This window comes from Pristis pectinata, chromosome 28 (genome assembly GCF_009764475.1).
Source record: "Pristis pectinata isolate sPriPec2 chromosome 28, sPriPec2.1.pri, whole genome shotgun sequence".
NCBI lineage: Eukaryota > Metazoa > Chordata > Chondrichthyes > Rhinopristiformes > Pristidae > Pristis > Pristis pectinata.
Window position 1 is genome coordinate 1,501,374 of NC_067432.1, and position 19,254 is coordinate 1,520,627.

General features: G+C 40.2%; 1 protein-coding gene across 10 annotated transcripts in view; it reads right to left on the reverse strand.

Annotated features, from left to right (window-relative positions):
- The window catches only part of dennd4a (DENN/MADD domain containing 4A), a 149,644-nt gene that overhangs the window by 42,062 nt on the left and 88,328 nt on the right, over positions 1–19,254 (reverse strand). For all 10 annotated transcript variants that reach the window (XM_052040681.1, XM_052040683.1, XM_052040682.1 and 7 more), the window contains 4 exons: positions 17,579–17,754; positions 15,912–16,012; positions 13,991–14,209; positions 12,629–12,774 (listed from right to left, as the gene is read on the reverse strand). In XM_052040681.1, the coding sequence (XP_051896641.1) occupies positions 12,629–12,774; positions 13,991–14,209; positions 15,912–16,012; positions 17,579–17,754 (642 nt within the window). The remainder of the gene's footprint in view (positions 1–12,628; positions 12,775–13,990; positions 14,210–15,911; positions 16,013–17,578; positions 17,755–19,254) is intronic.

The window sequence follows — 19,254 nt, forward strand, 5'->3', positions numbered from 1 at the left end:
CAAGGGGCAATTTCCAGTGACCAACCTGTGCCTGTCTTTGGGACGTGGGAGGAAACTGGAGCACCCAGAGGAAACCCATGCAGACACGGGGAGAACGTGCAAACTCCACACCAACAGCACCCTGAGGTAAGGATTGAAACTGGGTTTCTAGTGCTGTGAGGCAGCAACTGTACTAGCTGTGATATTGTGCTGCCCTGTCGTGCAGTTTATGCAGCTAAGACTGGAGACCCGCTCTCACTTCTAGCTTATTTCAAGAAAAACAATATAGAGTGAGTGTGTGGAAGAGAAATATCAAACAATTGCATGTCATTAGCTCAGGAAGGAGTATAATACATCATTGCATTGAATTACAGCAAGGCACTTCAACCTATTCACTCCCCTGTTTTCTCTGGGAATTTGTCAGTAACATGTTCTGTTTTAATCCCAATTCTCTATCCTTTATCTATATCATTTAATATCTTTTTTTTAATCCATGTAACATTCAGGCTCCAGATCCTCATTCATTGTGTGAAGATATCTTACACCAGCTTGACACAAGCTCTCAGATAAGATCTGCTGTCCTAGCTTCCCCACAAGAAGGTAGACTCATAGAACAGAGAACAGTACAGAGCAGTACGGGCCCTTCGGCCCACGATGTTGCGCTGACCTATATACACCTACACCATGATCAATCTAACACCCCTCCTACACAGCCCATAACCCATTTTTCTTACATCCATGTGCCTATCTAAGAGCCTTTTAAATTTCACCTATTGTATCAGCCTCTACCACCACCCCCGGCAGTGCATTCCAGGCACCCACCACTCTCTGTATAAAAAACCTACCTCTGACATCTCCCCTAAAAGTACCCTGGAAAATCTCCTCTGCACCCTCTCTAAAGCTTCCACATCCTTCCTATAATAAGGCAACCAGAACTAAACATGATAAGTGTGGTCTAAGAGGCATTTTACAGAGGTGCAACATTACCTCACGGCTCTTGAACTTCATCCCCCGACTAATGAAGGCCAGACTCCTGTATCTATTGTCAATTTCCTTCATTATTTTGAAAGATTATATTTGATCAACACTCCTCCTGAGAATACAACCGAAATGCATCCATTCTCTTTTCACAGTTCAGTCCCTTCATCTAGATGTCATCCTGATGAACCGAAGCTGCACCTAACAAGACTTATGGAACTCTTAAGCAACAGGTAGATTGGAAGAATGTATTTGCATCTCTTCCATACAGTTCCCTTAATATTTTACTGTTATGTATTCAGCCAATGCTTCAGTATATTGTATCGATTTCACACATTGTCTATGTTCATAACTGCTCAGGACATAAGAATTGCACAAAAGCATCAAACACCATTATGTACCCTCTTGCAGTCAGTCTGCATAATTTACAGATTATACACTTTGCCAATGCATTAGGCGAGCAGTTATCTATACTGGCACGTGCATGAATGCATGTTTGGAAGAGTAACAATCCCTTTCAATGTGGCTGCCAATACTATTAATGGTGTCATAATTGAATCTAAACAAGAAGTCTTGCCATTTCAAACCCTCAGTTCAGAGAAAATCCCCTTTATGGACATGAACTATTTGTACCCAGATTGGCGTTGATACTTTACTTCATTAACTTGGAAATCTAAGGAAAAATACTGTGTTATGGTATTGGTATCTCTTTTGTTGTATGTGAACAGTGCCACTGACCCTCTCACTACACCTAGTCTACTGGAATGTGAATATCAAAAAAAATGGTGGATGCTGGTAATGGGAATTAAAACTGATAATGCTCAGTAGGTTAGACAGCATCTGTGGAAAAAAAGAGGGCCTGCTTCAGAATTGGGAAAGAGAGAAGTTGCAGAGTGGGTGAGGGAGGGATGGATAGGACAGGACAAAGGAAATATCTCTGACAGACTTAAAGGTAAGGCTTCTGTTTAATTTCCTGGAGATGAAGGCGACTCCATTTTAGAGAACAAACTTCTAATGTTTCGCCATCCCCTCTCCACTAGGTTTTGTGCACATCATGTCAGATTGGGCTCAATTTCCCATTTACACAACGGTCAACATTTAAAGCACATTGTGTATTAGGGTTTTACCCTATTGCCAAGAATTTTAAAGCACCTCCACTGCATTTTTTAGAAGACTACACTTGTATCAAAGCCGGCCAGATATCACTTGCCAGCACAAAACAAATGTGTAGTAATCTCCTCCAAAAGTACCTGACCTCCACTTGAAGCATCCTGTTCAATGACACATCTGAATACCATCTGTTCATTGCCTTGCTCACCACTTTCTCTGGGTCCCTATTGACATTGCACAGAGTCAAAATGCTCTTGCCCTCCGTAACTCTTCTAATTCCTCCCATTACTGTTTGCTTATTTTTTGAATATATTTTAAAAATGATATTGTACCCTTTCCTAATTCTTCAACATCTCAAGGGAGAGGATCTAATTTCATAGATGAAGAACCCTTCCAATTTAGTGAGTACATCTCCAATGAAATTACTTCCTTTGTAAAGTTGGGCTCAATAACTGAGGCTGGCCAATTCCCCCAATACCACCAGAACTCAAAATATTTCTCAGCAAAAATCAGCTGAATGACAGAAGGATGAGAAATTCAAATTTAATGACATAATTATCATGAGTCCCTAATTATGACATTTAGTACCTTATATTTAAAATACTACCACAAAAATAATTAATACAAAAAATATCAATTAACTTGCTCCAGTGAAACAACATATCTATGTTCCTGGGTAGAATTTTATTTATTCAGTTAAACAAAGTGCTTACGGTCTCCAACCAGATTGCAAACACTGTCAGAGATACCTTTAAGTAACAAAAGAAAATTAAGTATACCACAAATGGTAATTTTCCTCAATGCAACACAGCAGCAAAGGAGATTAGACACAAATACGCACAAAGACAATATCATAGGAGGCAGGCATTTGGTCCATCATATCTGTGTCAGCTATTTCAGTTATTTCCCCCTAGGTGCTTCTCTGCATCCTTGCAATTCTCTTCTCTTCAAAAATTATCAAGTTCTCTTACGACAGTTACACTATATCTCTTTCCAGCATTCTTTCATGGAGTATATTCATAGTCACAGAAACTTGCCGTGTAAAATGAATCCTCAATTCCTGCTGGTTCACTTGCAGATCACCTTGAACCTGTCACCTGGCTACCAATTCATCTACCATTGACAAGGGTCTTTGGCCTGAAATGTTTACTGTTTCTCTGTCCACAGATGTGCCTGACCTGCTGATTTCTCCAACATTTTGTTTCATCTGCCAGTGGAAACAGCTTCTTACTTCAGCATTCAACACCATCCCCTAAGTATTAAGCAACAAGCTTCAAAACCTGGGTCTCTGTCGGTCCCTCTGCAACTCGACTTCCTTATCAGGAGACCACAGTCCACGTGAATCAGTAATAACATCTCCTCCTTGCTGACGATCAACACATGCGCACCTCAAGGATAGGTGCTTAGCCTACTGCTCTGCTCTCTCTACACTCATGACTGTGTGGCTAAGCACAGCTCAAACACCATCTATAAATTTGCCGTTGACACCATTGTTGTTGGTACAATCTCAGATGGCGATGAGGAGGCATACAGGAGTGAGACAGATCAGCTGGTTGAGTGGTGTCGCAACAACAACCTTGCATCTACGTCAGCAAGACTGAGGAATTGATTGTGGACTTCAGGAAGGGGAAGTTGGAAGAACACACAGTAGTCCTCATTGAGGCGTCAGCTGTAGAGCAGCTTCAAGTTCCTGGGCATCAACATCTCAGAGGATCTTTCTTGGGCCCAAAACATTGATGCAATCATGAAGAAGGCATGCCAGTGGCTCTACTTTGTTAGGAGTTTGAGGAGATTTGGTATGTCACCAAAGACTCTTGCAAATTTCTACAGATGTACGGTGGAGAGCATTCTGATTGGTTGCATCACAGCCTGGTATGGAGGCTCCAATGCACAGGATTGCAAGAGTCTGCAGAGGGTCGTAGACTCAGCCAGCTCCATTATGGGCACAACCCTCCTCACCATCTAGGATATCTTCAAGAGGCAGTGCCTTAAGGAGGCAGCATCCATCACTAAGGTCCCACACCATCTGGGACATGCCCCCTTCTCATTACTACCATCGGGGAGCAGGTACAGGAGCCTGAAGACCCACAACACTCAGTGATTTAGAAACAGCTTCTTTCCCTCCGCCATCAGATTTCTGTACAGTCCATGAAATGAACACTACCTCGTTACTCCTTTTGTTGCACTATGTCTTTGCACTGTACTGCTGCCGCAAAACAACAAAATTCATGACGACAAGTCAGTGAGAATAAACCTCATTCTGAGTCATCAAAGCCTCTTATAACTGGTAGCCTCTGAAATCTTCCATAGTCTTCTCAGCTCAATTCCACCTCATGCTGCCTTTCAAAATTACAGGTTGTATTCTACTTAATCCAGGTTGCACTCTTTCCTTGGTCTTGAAATGCTTCCTAAAATGTGATGGCCAGATTATTTGTAATAAATCAGATGAAGCCTTAACGTTGACATAAACAGCCATTAAAATTAGCAAATGGGTTTGGAGGATTCAATGAAAAATTAACTCTAAAAGCTAACCCATAAATAAAAAAATATAAAAACAGTGGAGATTTGAGGAAACAGTGTTAGCACGTCAGTTGGTCTCTGGCAGGATCTTAAAATTTATAATTTAAATTATAATTTATAATTTACATTAGAATTTCTATTCATTAGAAATCATAGGAACCTGATCATATAAACAAAATATCATTTATTTAGGACTCATTTTTAAAATTTTTAAAAAAATTTTATTTACAGCATGGTAACAGGTCCTTCCGGCCCAACGAGTCCTCGCCACCCATTTTAAACCCAAATTAACCCACCCGTATGTCTTTTGGGATGTGGGAGGAAACCGGAGCACCCAGATGAAACCCACGCAGACACAGGAGAACGTACAAACTCCTTACAGACAGCGACGGGAATCGAACCCCGATCGCTGGCGCTGTAATAGCGTCGCGCTAACCGCTACGCTACCATGCCGCCCCTCCATGTCCTCTTAATATTCCAAAACCTTTAAAGCCAATTAATTGCTTCTAAAGTATAGTTGGTCATATTTTTGTAGTCATGTGATGTGTTATAAATATGGTTATCTTCTGGGGTTCATCTAAAATCAAATTTATTAATATAATTTTATCGGTTGAATCAATAAAACTATAATTCTACCACTGAAAATATGCCATATATTTTGCTTACAAAAGTGATGCTTTCGACCACAGACACTAAATCTGAATAACTCCCCCATGCCCTCCTACCACATTCTCATTTACTGGTTTCCACCCTCCCACTCCCCCCTTTTACTCTTCTGCTTTGTGTAGTGATACAATTTCTCCAGCAGCTTGTTCAAATGGCAATTCTTGTTGCATGAGTTAGTGTGTGGAACATCAGAAATCTGTTTGATTATCATTGACATACATTTCTAATACAAACCAGGGACAGTCTGAAGGAATTGACAGGTGCACATGGGGTAAAAGCTTGTTATCCACATATCAGACTTGACACATGCTGGTTGTGTGGCACAGTGGCACAACTAGTAGAGCTACTGCTTCACAGTGCCAGAGAACTGGGTTCAATCTGACCTCTTGTGCTGTCTGTGTGGCATTCCTGTGACCTTGTGGGTTTCCCGGGGTGCTCCAGTTTCCTCCCACATCCTAAAGACGCACTGTGTGGTAGGTTAATTGGGCACTGTAAATTCCCATAGTGTGAGGGTGAGTGGTAGAGTCTGAAGGAGTTGATGAGAATAAAAGAAATGGGATTAATGTAGGATTAGTGTAAATGGGTGTTTGACGGTCAGTGTGGGCTTGATGGGCAGAGGGGCCAGTTTCCGTACCGCATCTCTCTATGGCTCTATGGTCAGACCAGAAAGGACATTCTGTCAAACTGACAACACTGTAGTGGGACTTGGCAAAAGTGTTCAAGCCAGGCATGGTAGTGTAGGGCGGGCACGGACCACTCTACGCAAAAGGTGCATTTCACTGTGTGTTTCGATGTACGACTAATAAAGAAATCTTATAAACAGACAAGTAAATAAAGATTTGTTTGAATGATCAGCTATATTAAAGAAAAAGTTCCAATGAAATCAAGATAAACTAAGAGAAAGGTTAAAGCATTTCTAAAGAAAGACCCTACTGGGAAAATGATGCACATTGCTACGATTGGTTATTAATTGATAGCTGTATTTAGAAGGATGACGAATGATTCCTTAATGAATATAAAAGAATACAAGGTTCATAAACAGTGTTTCATGGACATGACCCAGAGCACCAGACTGCGGAATATTGCTCTACCCAAAGTTACTTCTAATTTACCAAGACATGCAGCTCACTTTGGGTGTAGGCAAACAAATTCAGGAATGCAGATAGCAGCACATCTGAAGTTGTAATCATAGTTGGCAGGAATTGAAAGATGTCACTTAGATTTTTTTCTCTGTAATAATACATTGCACTGTTAATACAAAGTGGATTTAAAGGGATAGTTTACAAGAAGCCAAGTTCAGTGCCCAGAAATCATCACAAAAACATGTAGAAGAACCTCTAGGTTGGGAGCTACAAGATCTGTAATACCATTATAATTTTGCTGCCCATACCTGAGCATCAAGAACATCAAGTAAAAAAAAATATTTCAAGAAGCTGCAGAAACATGTTTCATCAATCTAATGCTATTTATTTTTCCACCCACAAAAATGGTTCAATATTTCACAGAAATACTGCTCTTTAAGGAGCTGTAGCCCTCTCAAAAACAGAAGGATAGACTTGTATAATAGTTACGAGGTGTCCAAACAATATTCATCTCGTATGTCACAGGCAATTGAAGCTCACATTCCATTACGGTATTTCATACATGTGTTAAACATATGTTTCTGCTCAAGGCCAGCTGAAGAAATAAAAGCACAGATCAACAACTGGGTCCTCTCCCTAAATTCTTTCATACATACAAAGTTTCATAGACAAACAAATTTTACATTTATTGGGCTCATTCTACAGAGTAAACTTCAACTTTGAGGTCACTGATTTCTAATACAGTCCTCTGCTGACATTGAAAACAATTGAATCTTACCCTCACCCACTCCGAAGAAGCTTGGCTCCAACACAGTTAAATCTCACTAAAAGAACAAAAAACTTCCACTGACTGGTAGGCATAAAGCTCTTTTGTAAAACATATCAGTGTGTTAGAAAGTAAGGCACTATTCTTGGCATCAACATACAAGTAAATGTGCTTTCACAGTTAAAATGGATATAAAATACTTCAAAATAAATATGAATTGCTGAATTGTTAAAGTATCACAGAAGGTTTAGTTAGGCATTAGATGCACTGGCAATAACCCTCTACTTCCAGAGAATGGCAGGTGACCTAATTTCGCTGTTCAATTTAACCCAATGCAAAGAAACAAAGACCACCAAGAGAAAGAGAGTTCTTCTGTACACTGAATGGAGAGTCAGCAGCTTTTCAATCTAATTAGCATTTCACTAGGGTAAAGCAAATTCATTAGAAAAGTTTCCAGTTTGTCAGCTCGCAAACAATGAGTCTTTAGGCAGGTCTATGCCTGTGTGCTTGGTAATATAATGCGACAATCATTCGTACAGGAAAGTAAAGCCGGTGACAACAGTGAAAATAGAAAATGGGAGACTATTTTTGGGAGACTATTTTTGGAACCCTATTTTTTCTGCTGTGGAAAATTAACAACCATCAACATAACCATATACTTTAAAGATATGCATTTATGCAATTTCCATGATAGATCATTCAGAATGGAAAATGAGATTTTTATTTTATGTAAAGAAGAATTTTTAGATTATGACATCCCTTGAGTACCTTAGACTCTGTTCAAGAGGTGATTTACATCCAAAACCTGTAGAATCAGATGAAGCAGTGGGGAAAGTCCCCCAGCATCTACATCCTGGGGGTCATCTTTAGCTAGAAACTCAACTGAATATTCCACATAAAAACTATGGCTATAAGAGAAGCTCAGAGGCTGGGTATCCTGCAGCAAGCAACCTCTGGTGTTGTCTACGTGAAGTTTGCAAGTTCTTGTTATCATATTGGTTTTCCTGGGTACTCTGGTTTCTTCTCACATCGCAAATACATGCTGGTAGGTCAATTGTTACTGTAAATTATACTTAGAGTGCTGAGTGGTCAGAGAACAGGGGTATTGGTATATTATATTGTTACATGTACTGAGATACAGTGAAAGCTTTTGTTTGTATGCCATCCAGATCATTCCATACATAAGTACATCAAGGTAGTAAAAAGAAAACAGAATGCAGAATATAGTGTTGTAGTTACTGAGAAAGTGTAGTGCAGATAGACAAATAAAGTGCAAGGGTCACGACAAGGTAGATTGGGAGATTAAGAGCTCACATTTTAACACACGAGAGGTCCATTCAAGATTCTGATAACAGTGGGATAGAAGATGTCTGGGGTCGGGGGAGGAGGTTAATAGGCATGAGAGTGAAAATAGGTTACAATAAAATAATTAGGGAAATGTCATTACTCTGAGAGCCAGCATAGATTCCATGAGCCAAATAGCCTTTTGTGAGAAATATGAGAAATGTTAAAATCAATACAAAGCTTAAACAGATATCACTGTGGGTAATGGGTGAATGGAATTGCGCCGATCAAGAAATGGGCAGCAGGTTTTGGATGGTGCATTGATGAAGAGTAGAATGAAGAAGACTAGAACAAGATCAGAATGCTGGAAGAACTCAGTGGGTCAAGCAGCATCCGTGGAGGCAAAAAGTGTAATGTAGGGGTTGGGATAGAGAATGATGAGCAGATGGAGGGATGGGCTGGACTTCATTGCAAAGTCAAATATAAAGTTCTCAGGCATGGATGAGCTGATGAGTTTCAGCAAAGGCCAGAGCTGTACAGTGTTAGAGGTGGAAATAATGTGGATACGTGGCCTAAAACTCACTCAGGGGTAACTTGGACGACACTTCTCTTCCAACGCAGGAAACCAGTCAATCAGGCTGACAATTAAGAGACAGGAGCGAGGTTGAGGGGTGGTGCAGTAACGTTGCGTGATGTCAGCACATGTGGAACTTGTGTTTTCAGATGTTGCCAACAAGGGGCAGCATGTAGCTGAGAAATAGGAGAGGACCAAGGACAATGTTACTGCACTGTGTAATGAATTGACCTGTACGAATGGTATGTAAGACAAGTTTTTCACTGTACCTCGGTACAATTGACAATAATAAACCAATACCAATATTCTTGAGGGTACCAGAATTAACAGTGAACATGATCATCTGACTTCTTCCAGTTAGATAAGAATAGAACCAAGGGTGGTCCCAACCAGGTGGATGCCAGACACGTTGCTCGAAAAAAAGAACAAGGAAGGGTCGATGGCAGATTACCATCATCACAATTACATGATGGCTGCGGGGGGGGGGGGGGGGGGGTGTGGGGGGTGAAGTGGTGAGCAAGGAAAGGTGGTCATCTCCAAGAGATGTTATGCACCTTCAGCAGAAGCTCAAGGATGACAAGCAGGGTTCCAGAACATGGCCAACCATTCATCTTTCAGCTTTGGGAAAAGCACATAATGCAGTGGATAAATTCATGAAAAAAAGTGGAATTAAAAAGAAAGGATAATATATTAATTGCAAGATGAAAATTTAAAAGCAAAATACAGGAGGAAACAATGCATTAGTTGAGTATACCAAGTCTCTGGCAACATGGAGGAGTAATTGGCACAGCCTTCACATTCCCCTTCCAGCTTCTAGATTTTGGAAAGAATGAGGTCGATCTAGTTGCCAGAGTGAACCAAGCAAGATTATGTAGTTTGATGGGGATAGGCTGCAGCTCATAACTTTAACTTGTCCAATGCTTCATTTTTATGTGTTAACTGCACACCATCAACCGGTACAATTTACCTCATGAGTTTACATTTCAGCAATAGGTCTATATTCTTTAGATTTTCAACTTTTCCCCTTCTTTTCCTTGCCTTTTTTAAAAGGTTAAGTTCTTATATCTGCCGTGGGATATCCCCGAGTCGGTATCACACCTGGGCACCATCTGTCACATGATTAACAACAGAAACAGAAACACGTACAGAACCAGGTGCATGCAAATGTGCACACAGGTCCAAGAGGGCATGGCAAAGCAACCGAGAGCCTTCCAACCTCCAGCCATGAAGCTGATGGTAGCAGCTGTCTATAGCCCTACTGACACCAACTAAGTGCAGAGCAAACCTTTGAAGTATTTAAACCCTTAACCACCTGAGCCTTGAAAGGGCTTATTCTAATACTGATGCAACGTGAAACATCAAACTGGTTGTTTGCAGCACTGTGTTTCTGAATCAGAAATCAAAAGAAAATTAAGCCCAACACTTCGGCTCAGCCTTGGCTCAGTGGCAGGACTCTCATTTCTTGCTAGGAGAAAACATCCTCTTGGAACCCACCCTATCAATCCCCTTCAGAATCTCATGTATTTCGTTACGTTCACCTCTCATTGTACTCCAGTGAGTACAGGCCCAAACTGCTCAATCTTTCTTCATGTGTCAACCCCTTCTTTCCCAGGAATCAACAGCGACCCTTGTCTATACTGGCTACATTCCTCAATGACAGAGACTAGAATTGTATGTAGTAGTCCAAGTGTGATCTTATCATTGTCCTGCAAAGTCACATTAAAACATCCCTACTTTTATGTTTCATATCCCTTGCAATAAAGGCTGATTATCCTTCCTAATGATTTGTTCCACTCTGCAGACACACAGATTATATTACTATCAAATTAATTTCACTTTGGAAAGAAACTTAGCCAATGATTCCAACAGTGACAAACCATCTGTAAATAATAGTGCCAACTACAGATGTTTGCAGTACCCATCTTGTAAAGGTATCCTGAAGTCATGATGAAGGGCCAAGAATAGCACCTGAATTACACAGTATTTTTAATGAACCATTACGGCGTATCTGAATAAAATATAAACCTGACTGTAAAGAGCCTTATGCACAAAGGTAACGGACTTGCCTCATGGGATTTGTAACTTCAACTTCTAGTCTTAATGTTAACTTACTATTCTCACAACACAAACTGACATACCACGGTTTTATAATCACAGAACCTCCCCCCACCCCACTCAAACCCCACCATGAGCATCCTGCGGATGACCTTGACTGGAAATTAACAGTAAATACTGAGGCTTCAAAAGCAGGTCTAAGTCATTCTCTGCCAAACAGCTCTCCACCCTCCAGACCAAAGCCTTTGTACTATCATTAAAGCACAAGTCATGATCCATTTGTCTGGATGAATGTCCCCACAACAATCAAGCAGCACACCACCATCGAGGACAAAATGGCCCATTTAGTTGGCACCCCGCCCATCACCATAAACATTCACTCACTCTACTATCACTGCACAGAGGCTCTGTGTAACAGGTGGGAGGAGAAGAACACCCAACTATCCATCGACAGCCTGTCAGCCACAACCGAAGAGCCCAAGTTCTCACGATGGCTTCATTAAACGCCTCAAAAATGAAGGTCCTGAAGGACTGCTTAAGAATATGCGAGACTATGGCTGCAAAGCACACCATCTGCAAAATGGCTACTCTGCCTGCAGCTCCCAATACCAACCAAAGATAAAAAGCAGCAGGCACTTTGGAAGATGGGAACCTGTAGGTTCCCTGCCAAGTTGCACACAACCTTGATCAGGAAATACATCACTGTTCTTTGTCAATCTAGAATTCTCACTCTAGCAACAGTGTGCAAACACCGTCACTACATGATTCAAGAAGTTGCTCAGCACCTCCTTCTTGAGGACGGTTAAGGGTGAACAACAAATGGTGGCCATCCAGTAATGCCCACATTCCATAAACTGATAGAAACAAGTTGTAATCTAGAGGTCTGGACAAAAAAAACCAGATTAGTTTATATCTAGCCATGGCAGCTGGATAATTTCAATTCTGTTAATTCTGCAGGTTGAAAACAAAAAAAGCTTTTTTTTAATTAGTAATAGCACAAAGCACTAGATTTAGCAAAATACCATTTGGCTTATTAATAATGTATTCAACATAATGAGCAAATAAGCAAACATAGATCAAAACAATGGTAAAATCACTCAATTGAACTAAAAAATTACAACACAAAATTTTCAGTTTTTTCTAAAATCCCAATTTATGGTTATTTTCTTGATACTTAGATATTACTAGCTATGAGCGAAAGACATTTAAGGATTTTTGGAGATTATTTTTAATCTCATTAAATTCTAATCACTCAGGGATTTATAGATAAATAATTGTTAATTGTTTGATACCAGTGAGCTTCACGCAGGAACATGATTACGAGCGAGTGAATATTGCTAACTCAATTTTCTAAATGGATATTCATTATTTGATTCAATATTACAAAACTGATTCAAGTTCTTCAAATTAGACAACATTGTATAGTTACTTTAACACAGACCACTTAAAGTAGGGCACAGGAATCTGAAAGGGCTTCCAATTTCTGAATCTCTCACTCTAACTACAGTCAGTTTCCTCTCATTCAACCTGTATTATCATTGAGCAAACAAACACAGCTGGAAAACCCAGAGATTAACACGGAGCCTTTTTTAAGGAAAATACACAGTGACTTACTTTGTCCACACAATCATCAAAGAAAGCCAGACTTGCATCCTTGTCACTCACGAAGGAGCATTCCTCGATGAACCGAATAAACATCTGTGTTTTTGTCATCAGTGAGTAAAACCTTTGGTGGGAACGGTCTCTGCTTCTCAGAAAACCTACAATGATTAACATGAAGTCATTGATTTTTAAATTTATTTCTCTCAATTAAATTTGATTCCCGACATACAAATCAAAATCTTGAGTGGCCACGGTTAGAAGATACAACAACTATTTTGTTTAATACAGCTCTGGGCACTAACAAAACTGAATTGTAAAATGGAGATACAAATGAAAACAGAAAATGCTGGAAATATTCAGGAGATCAGGCAGCACCTGTGGGAAGTAAAAAAGAGTTTAACGGTTCCAGTCAAACAACAAAGTTTGGTCCCCATAACCTGTGTTCTAAATATTTCCTTGAAAAAAACACACAAGAACATAAGAAATAGGAGGAGTAGTAGGTCATGTGGCCCATTGAGCCTGCTCTGCCACTCAATGAGATTATGGCTGATCTGGCCATGGACTCAGCTCCATCTCCCTGCCTTTTCCCCATAACCTTTAATTCCCTATCAGGCAAAAATCTATGTGTGTCTTAAATATATCTAATGAGATGGCCTCTCCTGCTTCCTTGGGCAGAGAATTCCACAGGTTCATTACTCTCTGGGAAAAGCAGTTCCTCCTCATCTCCATCCTAAATCTACGCCCCCAAATCTTGAGGCTATGTTCCCTAGTTTGTCTCACCTATCAGTGGAAACAACTTTCCTGCCTCTATCTTATCGATCCCTTTCATAATTTTATATGATCCCCTCCCATTCTTCTGAATTCCAGCGAGTATAGTCCCAGGTGACTTAATCTCTCCTCATAGGCTAACCCCTTCTCCTCCAGAATCAACCTGGTGAACCTCCTCTGCACTGCCTCCAAAGCCAGTTTATCTATTCTCAAATAAGGAGACCAGAACTGCATGCAGTACTCCAGGTGCAGCCTCACCAGTACCCTGTACAGCTGCAGCATAACCTCCCTGCTCTTAAATTCAACTCAAAGCTAACTGCTACACAGGAATGAAGTATTCTTATTTCTACAGTATCATGCATTAGTTTTGTGGAATGTATGGGGTTTTAATACTAGATTCACTCATTAACAAATACATTTTATGAATTATAAATTAAAGGATTTCTATTTCACCACAAGAATCAAACTTTACCCAAGAACAAGGAGCTGGCCAATAGTTTTGAATTCAAATAATTTGCATGTGCAGTTAATAATTTTAAATACTTGATAACTGCAAAGTCAAAATCAGAGATTATTCTTGAATTATTTTCAACTATTCGTAACTACCTTGAAGATCAAACAGAGAGCTGGCATCTGTTGTTTTCTCAGAAGGGGCTTCTGTGATAGGTCGAAGGTATGTTCTGTAACCCTTCAGAATGGAAGCCATGAATCGAAGAAAAGCTTCTTGTATTTCCAGTTCTAACATCTGCATCTTTTTACCAGAGTTCAAATCATGATCATTCATTGTTAATTCCATTAAAGCTTCCTCTCTGGGTCTTTGATGCACTAAAAAGAAATAAATTTAGTTTTACATTTAAATGCTTAATGTAAAATACACATCCTCTAATTAACAGCAGTGGAAAATGGAGTAATTTTAATTGATTTTGAAGGTCTGACTTCAAAAAAAAGTAAACATATTTGGGAATTTTATTTTTTAATTTCCCCTCCCATCAAACGCCCTGGTGAATGATGAATACAAATCCACTGAGGCTTCACTGGGCTAATTTTCTCTCGTAAGCGTAGACAGTAAGGATTTGCACTTGCATTATTTGACTGAAATGCAAAATTGAAAGCTACTCAATCTTAACTTAAAGTGCTAAAAATTTAAAACAGCTTATGGAGAAAAAGGAAGGAAACAGAAAATGAAAAAGTTCAGAAGTTAGCAATAGTGCAATCATGATGGGAATGTTTGTGTTTTCACACTGGACATTAAAAGCAACATTATAAAAGAACATTAAAGCATGCAGGCTTTCCAGCGAGTCTCAGAGGCAGCTGATCATTGGTCTCCACAGTCCAGGAGTGCAAATAATTTTAGAGTCCCAACATCATTCCAGAAAGCTTCAGCAAAATGGATACACATTAAGAACTGCAACTGTGGCCTTGTGATCTGTGTCCTTCAAATTCCTTCAAACACTAAGCAATTTTGTTGAGAACTTTGTGTCCAATAAAATCTAGGTATTTTGCAATTTTTGATTTCTGTAAACAGAAAATTAATTTCAATGGTGCCTTAGCTGATTAACAAAGGGTAAGAATTAAATTCTAGGTTTCTCAGTGTTGCCCACATCCTGTGTGAATAAAAAAAAGGAACTACAGCTGTGATCAGGAAGGAACCCAGTTTAAAGTGCACCAGCAACTAATTTGATCAGATGGGGCATCTGACATCAACAAACTTGGGTAAGCACAAGGATGTTTTAACAAAAAAAAGGGAGCTGTAATCTATACAGATTGAATGAAATTATAACTATAGAGCCTTTTCCTAGAATTTACATATACTTTTTAAAATCTCAAAAAATTTCAATGTGCATTGCTGGATAATTTACTTTAGAGAGTATGCATTATGAGGAGAGACTAAGGGAGCTCGGGCTTTACTCTTTGGAGAGAAGGAGGATGAGAGGAGACATGATAGAGGTGTACAAAATATTGAGGGGAATAGATAGAGTGGACAGCCAGTGCCTCTTTCCCAGGGCACCAATACGAGAGGGTATGGCTTTAAAGTATTGGGTGGGAAGTTCAAGGGAGATGTCAGAGGGAGGTTTTTCACCCAGAGAGTGGTTGGGACATGGAATGTGCTGCCTGGGGTGGTGGTGGAGGCAGGTACGTTTGTCAAATTCAAGAGATTACTAGATAAGCATATAGAGGAATTTAAAATAGAGGGATATCTGGGAGGAAGGGGTTAGATAGTCTTAGGTGAGGTTTAAAGGTCAGTACAACATTGTGGGCTGAAGGGCCTGTATTGTGACATACTGTTCTATGTTCTATAATGGAAGCACTTAAGGGATATATATGCAGTGTGGTGAGGGGACCCAGGAGCCAGCACTATACCTCAGGAATATTCAGGATCAAAAGACTGTGGACAGAGTGTGCCTGGATGCAGCAAGATCCCTGGATGCAGCACAGACAGCTCTGTAGTCTCCACGGTTATCTGCAAGTCACTAGTTTTTAAAGGAATAAACAAACTTCAGCATTACAGAGTTCATAACACACTTACTCTCTGCTAGCTGTTCATAAATGTTGTTCAAAGAGTTGATCAAATTTCTACAGGCTTTCTTTGGAAGTACTTTCCACGTAAGGCTTTTCCTGTCATCAGTTCTGAAAGAACAATCTTTTAAATACACATCTTGGACACAAATACACAGCAAATAAATTTAGAAACTGCAATCTCAATATTGCTTTTAGTATCAGTAAACATAAATTGCACTGCAAGTACACTGTCTAACTGATAGCGAATTGAACAAAAGAAGATATTCTCCGAATTTTAATTAAACGTACACACTGATGGGCAACCTAGTAGGCAGGAGACGATGAACCATCAATTGGGACTGTGAATTAGTCACCATTAAAGCACTTGATTAATGGAATTGCGAAATAATGAATTGATGTTATCTGCCCATGTTAATGGAAGAAAAATCAGTTAAGACAAAAATAAAGTACAAATATTTTAAGAAATATGAGGGCTACAAGCACCCTTGAGCCTTCTCCTCAATTCAGTAAGACCAATGCTGACCTAACCTTCCTGTTCTCCATAATACCTCACTCCCCTATGGTCCAAAAATCTGTATCTCAGCCCAAGATGGCAAATTTTTGAACAACAGGGAGTCAAGGGACCCATGAAAGATTCTATTAAAAATACTACAATTATTCATTTTTGTTCTTCCATTAAAAGCTAAAAATAGGCACAAACACAATTAAAACATTTAAATTTAGGGGAGTTTCAGGGAAACTTTGAGGGAGAGTTTAGGGGAGATGTCAGAGGTAATTTTTTGTTTACACAGAGAGTGACGGGTGCCTGGAACACACTGCTGGGGGTGGTGATAGAGGCTGATACAATAGGGACATTTAAAAGACTCTTATATAGGCACAGGGAAGTAAGAAAATGGAGGGTTATGGGCTGTGTAGGAAGGAAGGGTTAGATTGATCAGGGAGTAGGTGTTTATATAGGTCAGCACAACATGGTGGGCCGAAGCCCATACTGTGCTGTACTGTTCTATGTTCTAAATTAACTTAAATCTAAAGCCTATTTACTTTCCCTTAGTAGCTGAGTTTTCACATTAACTTGAATGTGGACCAACAGGCAGGAGCTCATCAGTGTGTGTGGGACAGCCTGCAGCTCAGGCAGCAAGGTAGAACATGCCACCATCAGCTTTGGAACAAAGTGCTGAAAAATGGGGCTTCCGCAGAGAAACATTGGTAATTCTTTGCATTAACATCAGTTCCGCTCCAATAATTATTATTTAAAAGAAACAATGTATGTCTGTCACACTATAATTACACACGATTGCAAATAGAGGTGCTGCTGTAACACAAAGAAGAGGTAAAGTTAATGCATTAAAGTTACTTTGGCATTTCCATTCTAAATGTACACAGAGCAATTTATTATGGGGAAAAAAAGGACATATGCCTTTATTATAATAACTGATATGTGGGTTTCCAGGTCCAATTACCCAACCTATGCAAATGCTTCATTCTAGAACTAATTGCAACTCAATTTGCCTTGTCATAGAAAGTCATCTTACTCCCACTTAGAAGTCCTCTTCATTATGAAACTACTGTGAATCAACACGTGTGGACATTTCATTTAAGATAGTTCCATTTTGCATCTCAACTACCATCAAAAGCCACATTTTACAATGTAATTGTATATTATCAAAATCTTACTGAGAGATGGTGTTAGTGTCTAGGTCCACGCAGCTTACATCACTTGGAGGATCATACAGGTCAAAGTAGCGAGAGTCAACCCCTACGATGAAGGGGCAAGGGGCACTAAGGACATCAGCCAGAGCCAACGGGCATAGAGGAATGTATGGACATGGCCAATGGAATGGAAATATCATCTGTACATAAAGAATCACTGTAAAATCAACATACTTTCTGATATATGTATAAAAAACTGTATCAAAACACAATTAATGGCAAATCATTACCTAGGCATTACTGCTTAGAACATTCCCACAACTTGATTGAAAATACAGAAATCTTTAACAATATATACATTGCAAATGCTAGAAAATCAAAATAAGAATATAACATTCTGTAAATACTCAGCAGGTAAGACAACATTTATAGAACAAGAGCTAACATTTCAGATCAACAACCTTTCACTATGATGAAACACATCAATTAACACCCCTTATTCAAGAAAGGTAGTAGGGATAGTCCAGGGAATTACAGGCCGGTGAGCCTTACGTCTGTGGTGGGTAAGCTGTTAGAAAGGATTCTAAGAAATAGGATCTGTGAGCATTAAGAGAATCATGGACTGATTAGGGACAGCCAGCATGGCTTTGTGAAGGGAAGATCTTGCCTCACAAGCCTGATAGGGTTCTTGAGGAGATGACCAGGAAGATTGATGAGGGTAGTGCAGTGGATGTGGTGTACATGGATTTTAGTAAGGCGTTTGACAAGGTTCCATATGGTAGGCTTCTTCAGAAGGTCAGAGGCCAAGGGATCCAGGGAGGCTTGGCTGTGTGGATTCAGAATTGGCTTTCCTGTAGAAAGCAGAGGGTTGTGGTGGAGGGAGTGCATTCGGATTGGAGGGCTGTGACTAGTGGTGTCCCACAGGGATTGGTTCTGGGACCTCTACTTTTTGTGATATTTATTAACGACTTAGATGAGGGGGTGGAAGGCTGGGTTAGTAAGTTTGCAGATGACACAAAGATTGGTGGTGTTGTGGATAGTGTGGAGGGCTGTTGAAGCTTGCAGAGGGATATTGATAGGATGCAGAGCTGGGCTGACAAGTGGCAGATGGAGTTCAATCCAGAGGTCGTACACTTTGGAAGGACAAACACCAAGGCAGAGTACAAGGTGAATGGCAGGATTCTGGGCAGTGTGGAGGAGCAGAGGTATCTGGGGGTTCATATCCACAGATCGCTGAAAGTCACCTCACAGGTAGATAGGGTAGTTAAGAAAGCTTATGGGATGTTAGCTTTCGTAAATCGGGGGATCGTGTTTAAGAGCCGAGAAGTGATGATGCAGCTTTACAAAACTCTGGTTAGGCCACACTTAGAGTACTGTGTCCAGTTCTGGTTGCCTCATTATAGGAAGGATGTGGAGGCGTTGGAAAGGGTGCAGAGGAGATTTACCAGGATGCTGCCTGGATTAGAGAGTATAGATTATGAGGAGAGACTAAGGGAGCTAGGGCTATTCTCATTGGAGAGGAGGATGAGGGGAGACATGATAGAGGTATACAAGATATTAAGAGGAATACATAGAGTGGACAGCCAGCGCCTCTTTCTCAGGGCACCAATGCTCAAAGCAAGAGGATATGGCTTTAAGGTAATGGGTGGGAAGTTCAGGGAGATGTCAGAGGGAGGTTTTTCACCCAGAGAATGGTTGGT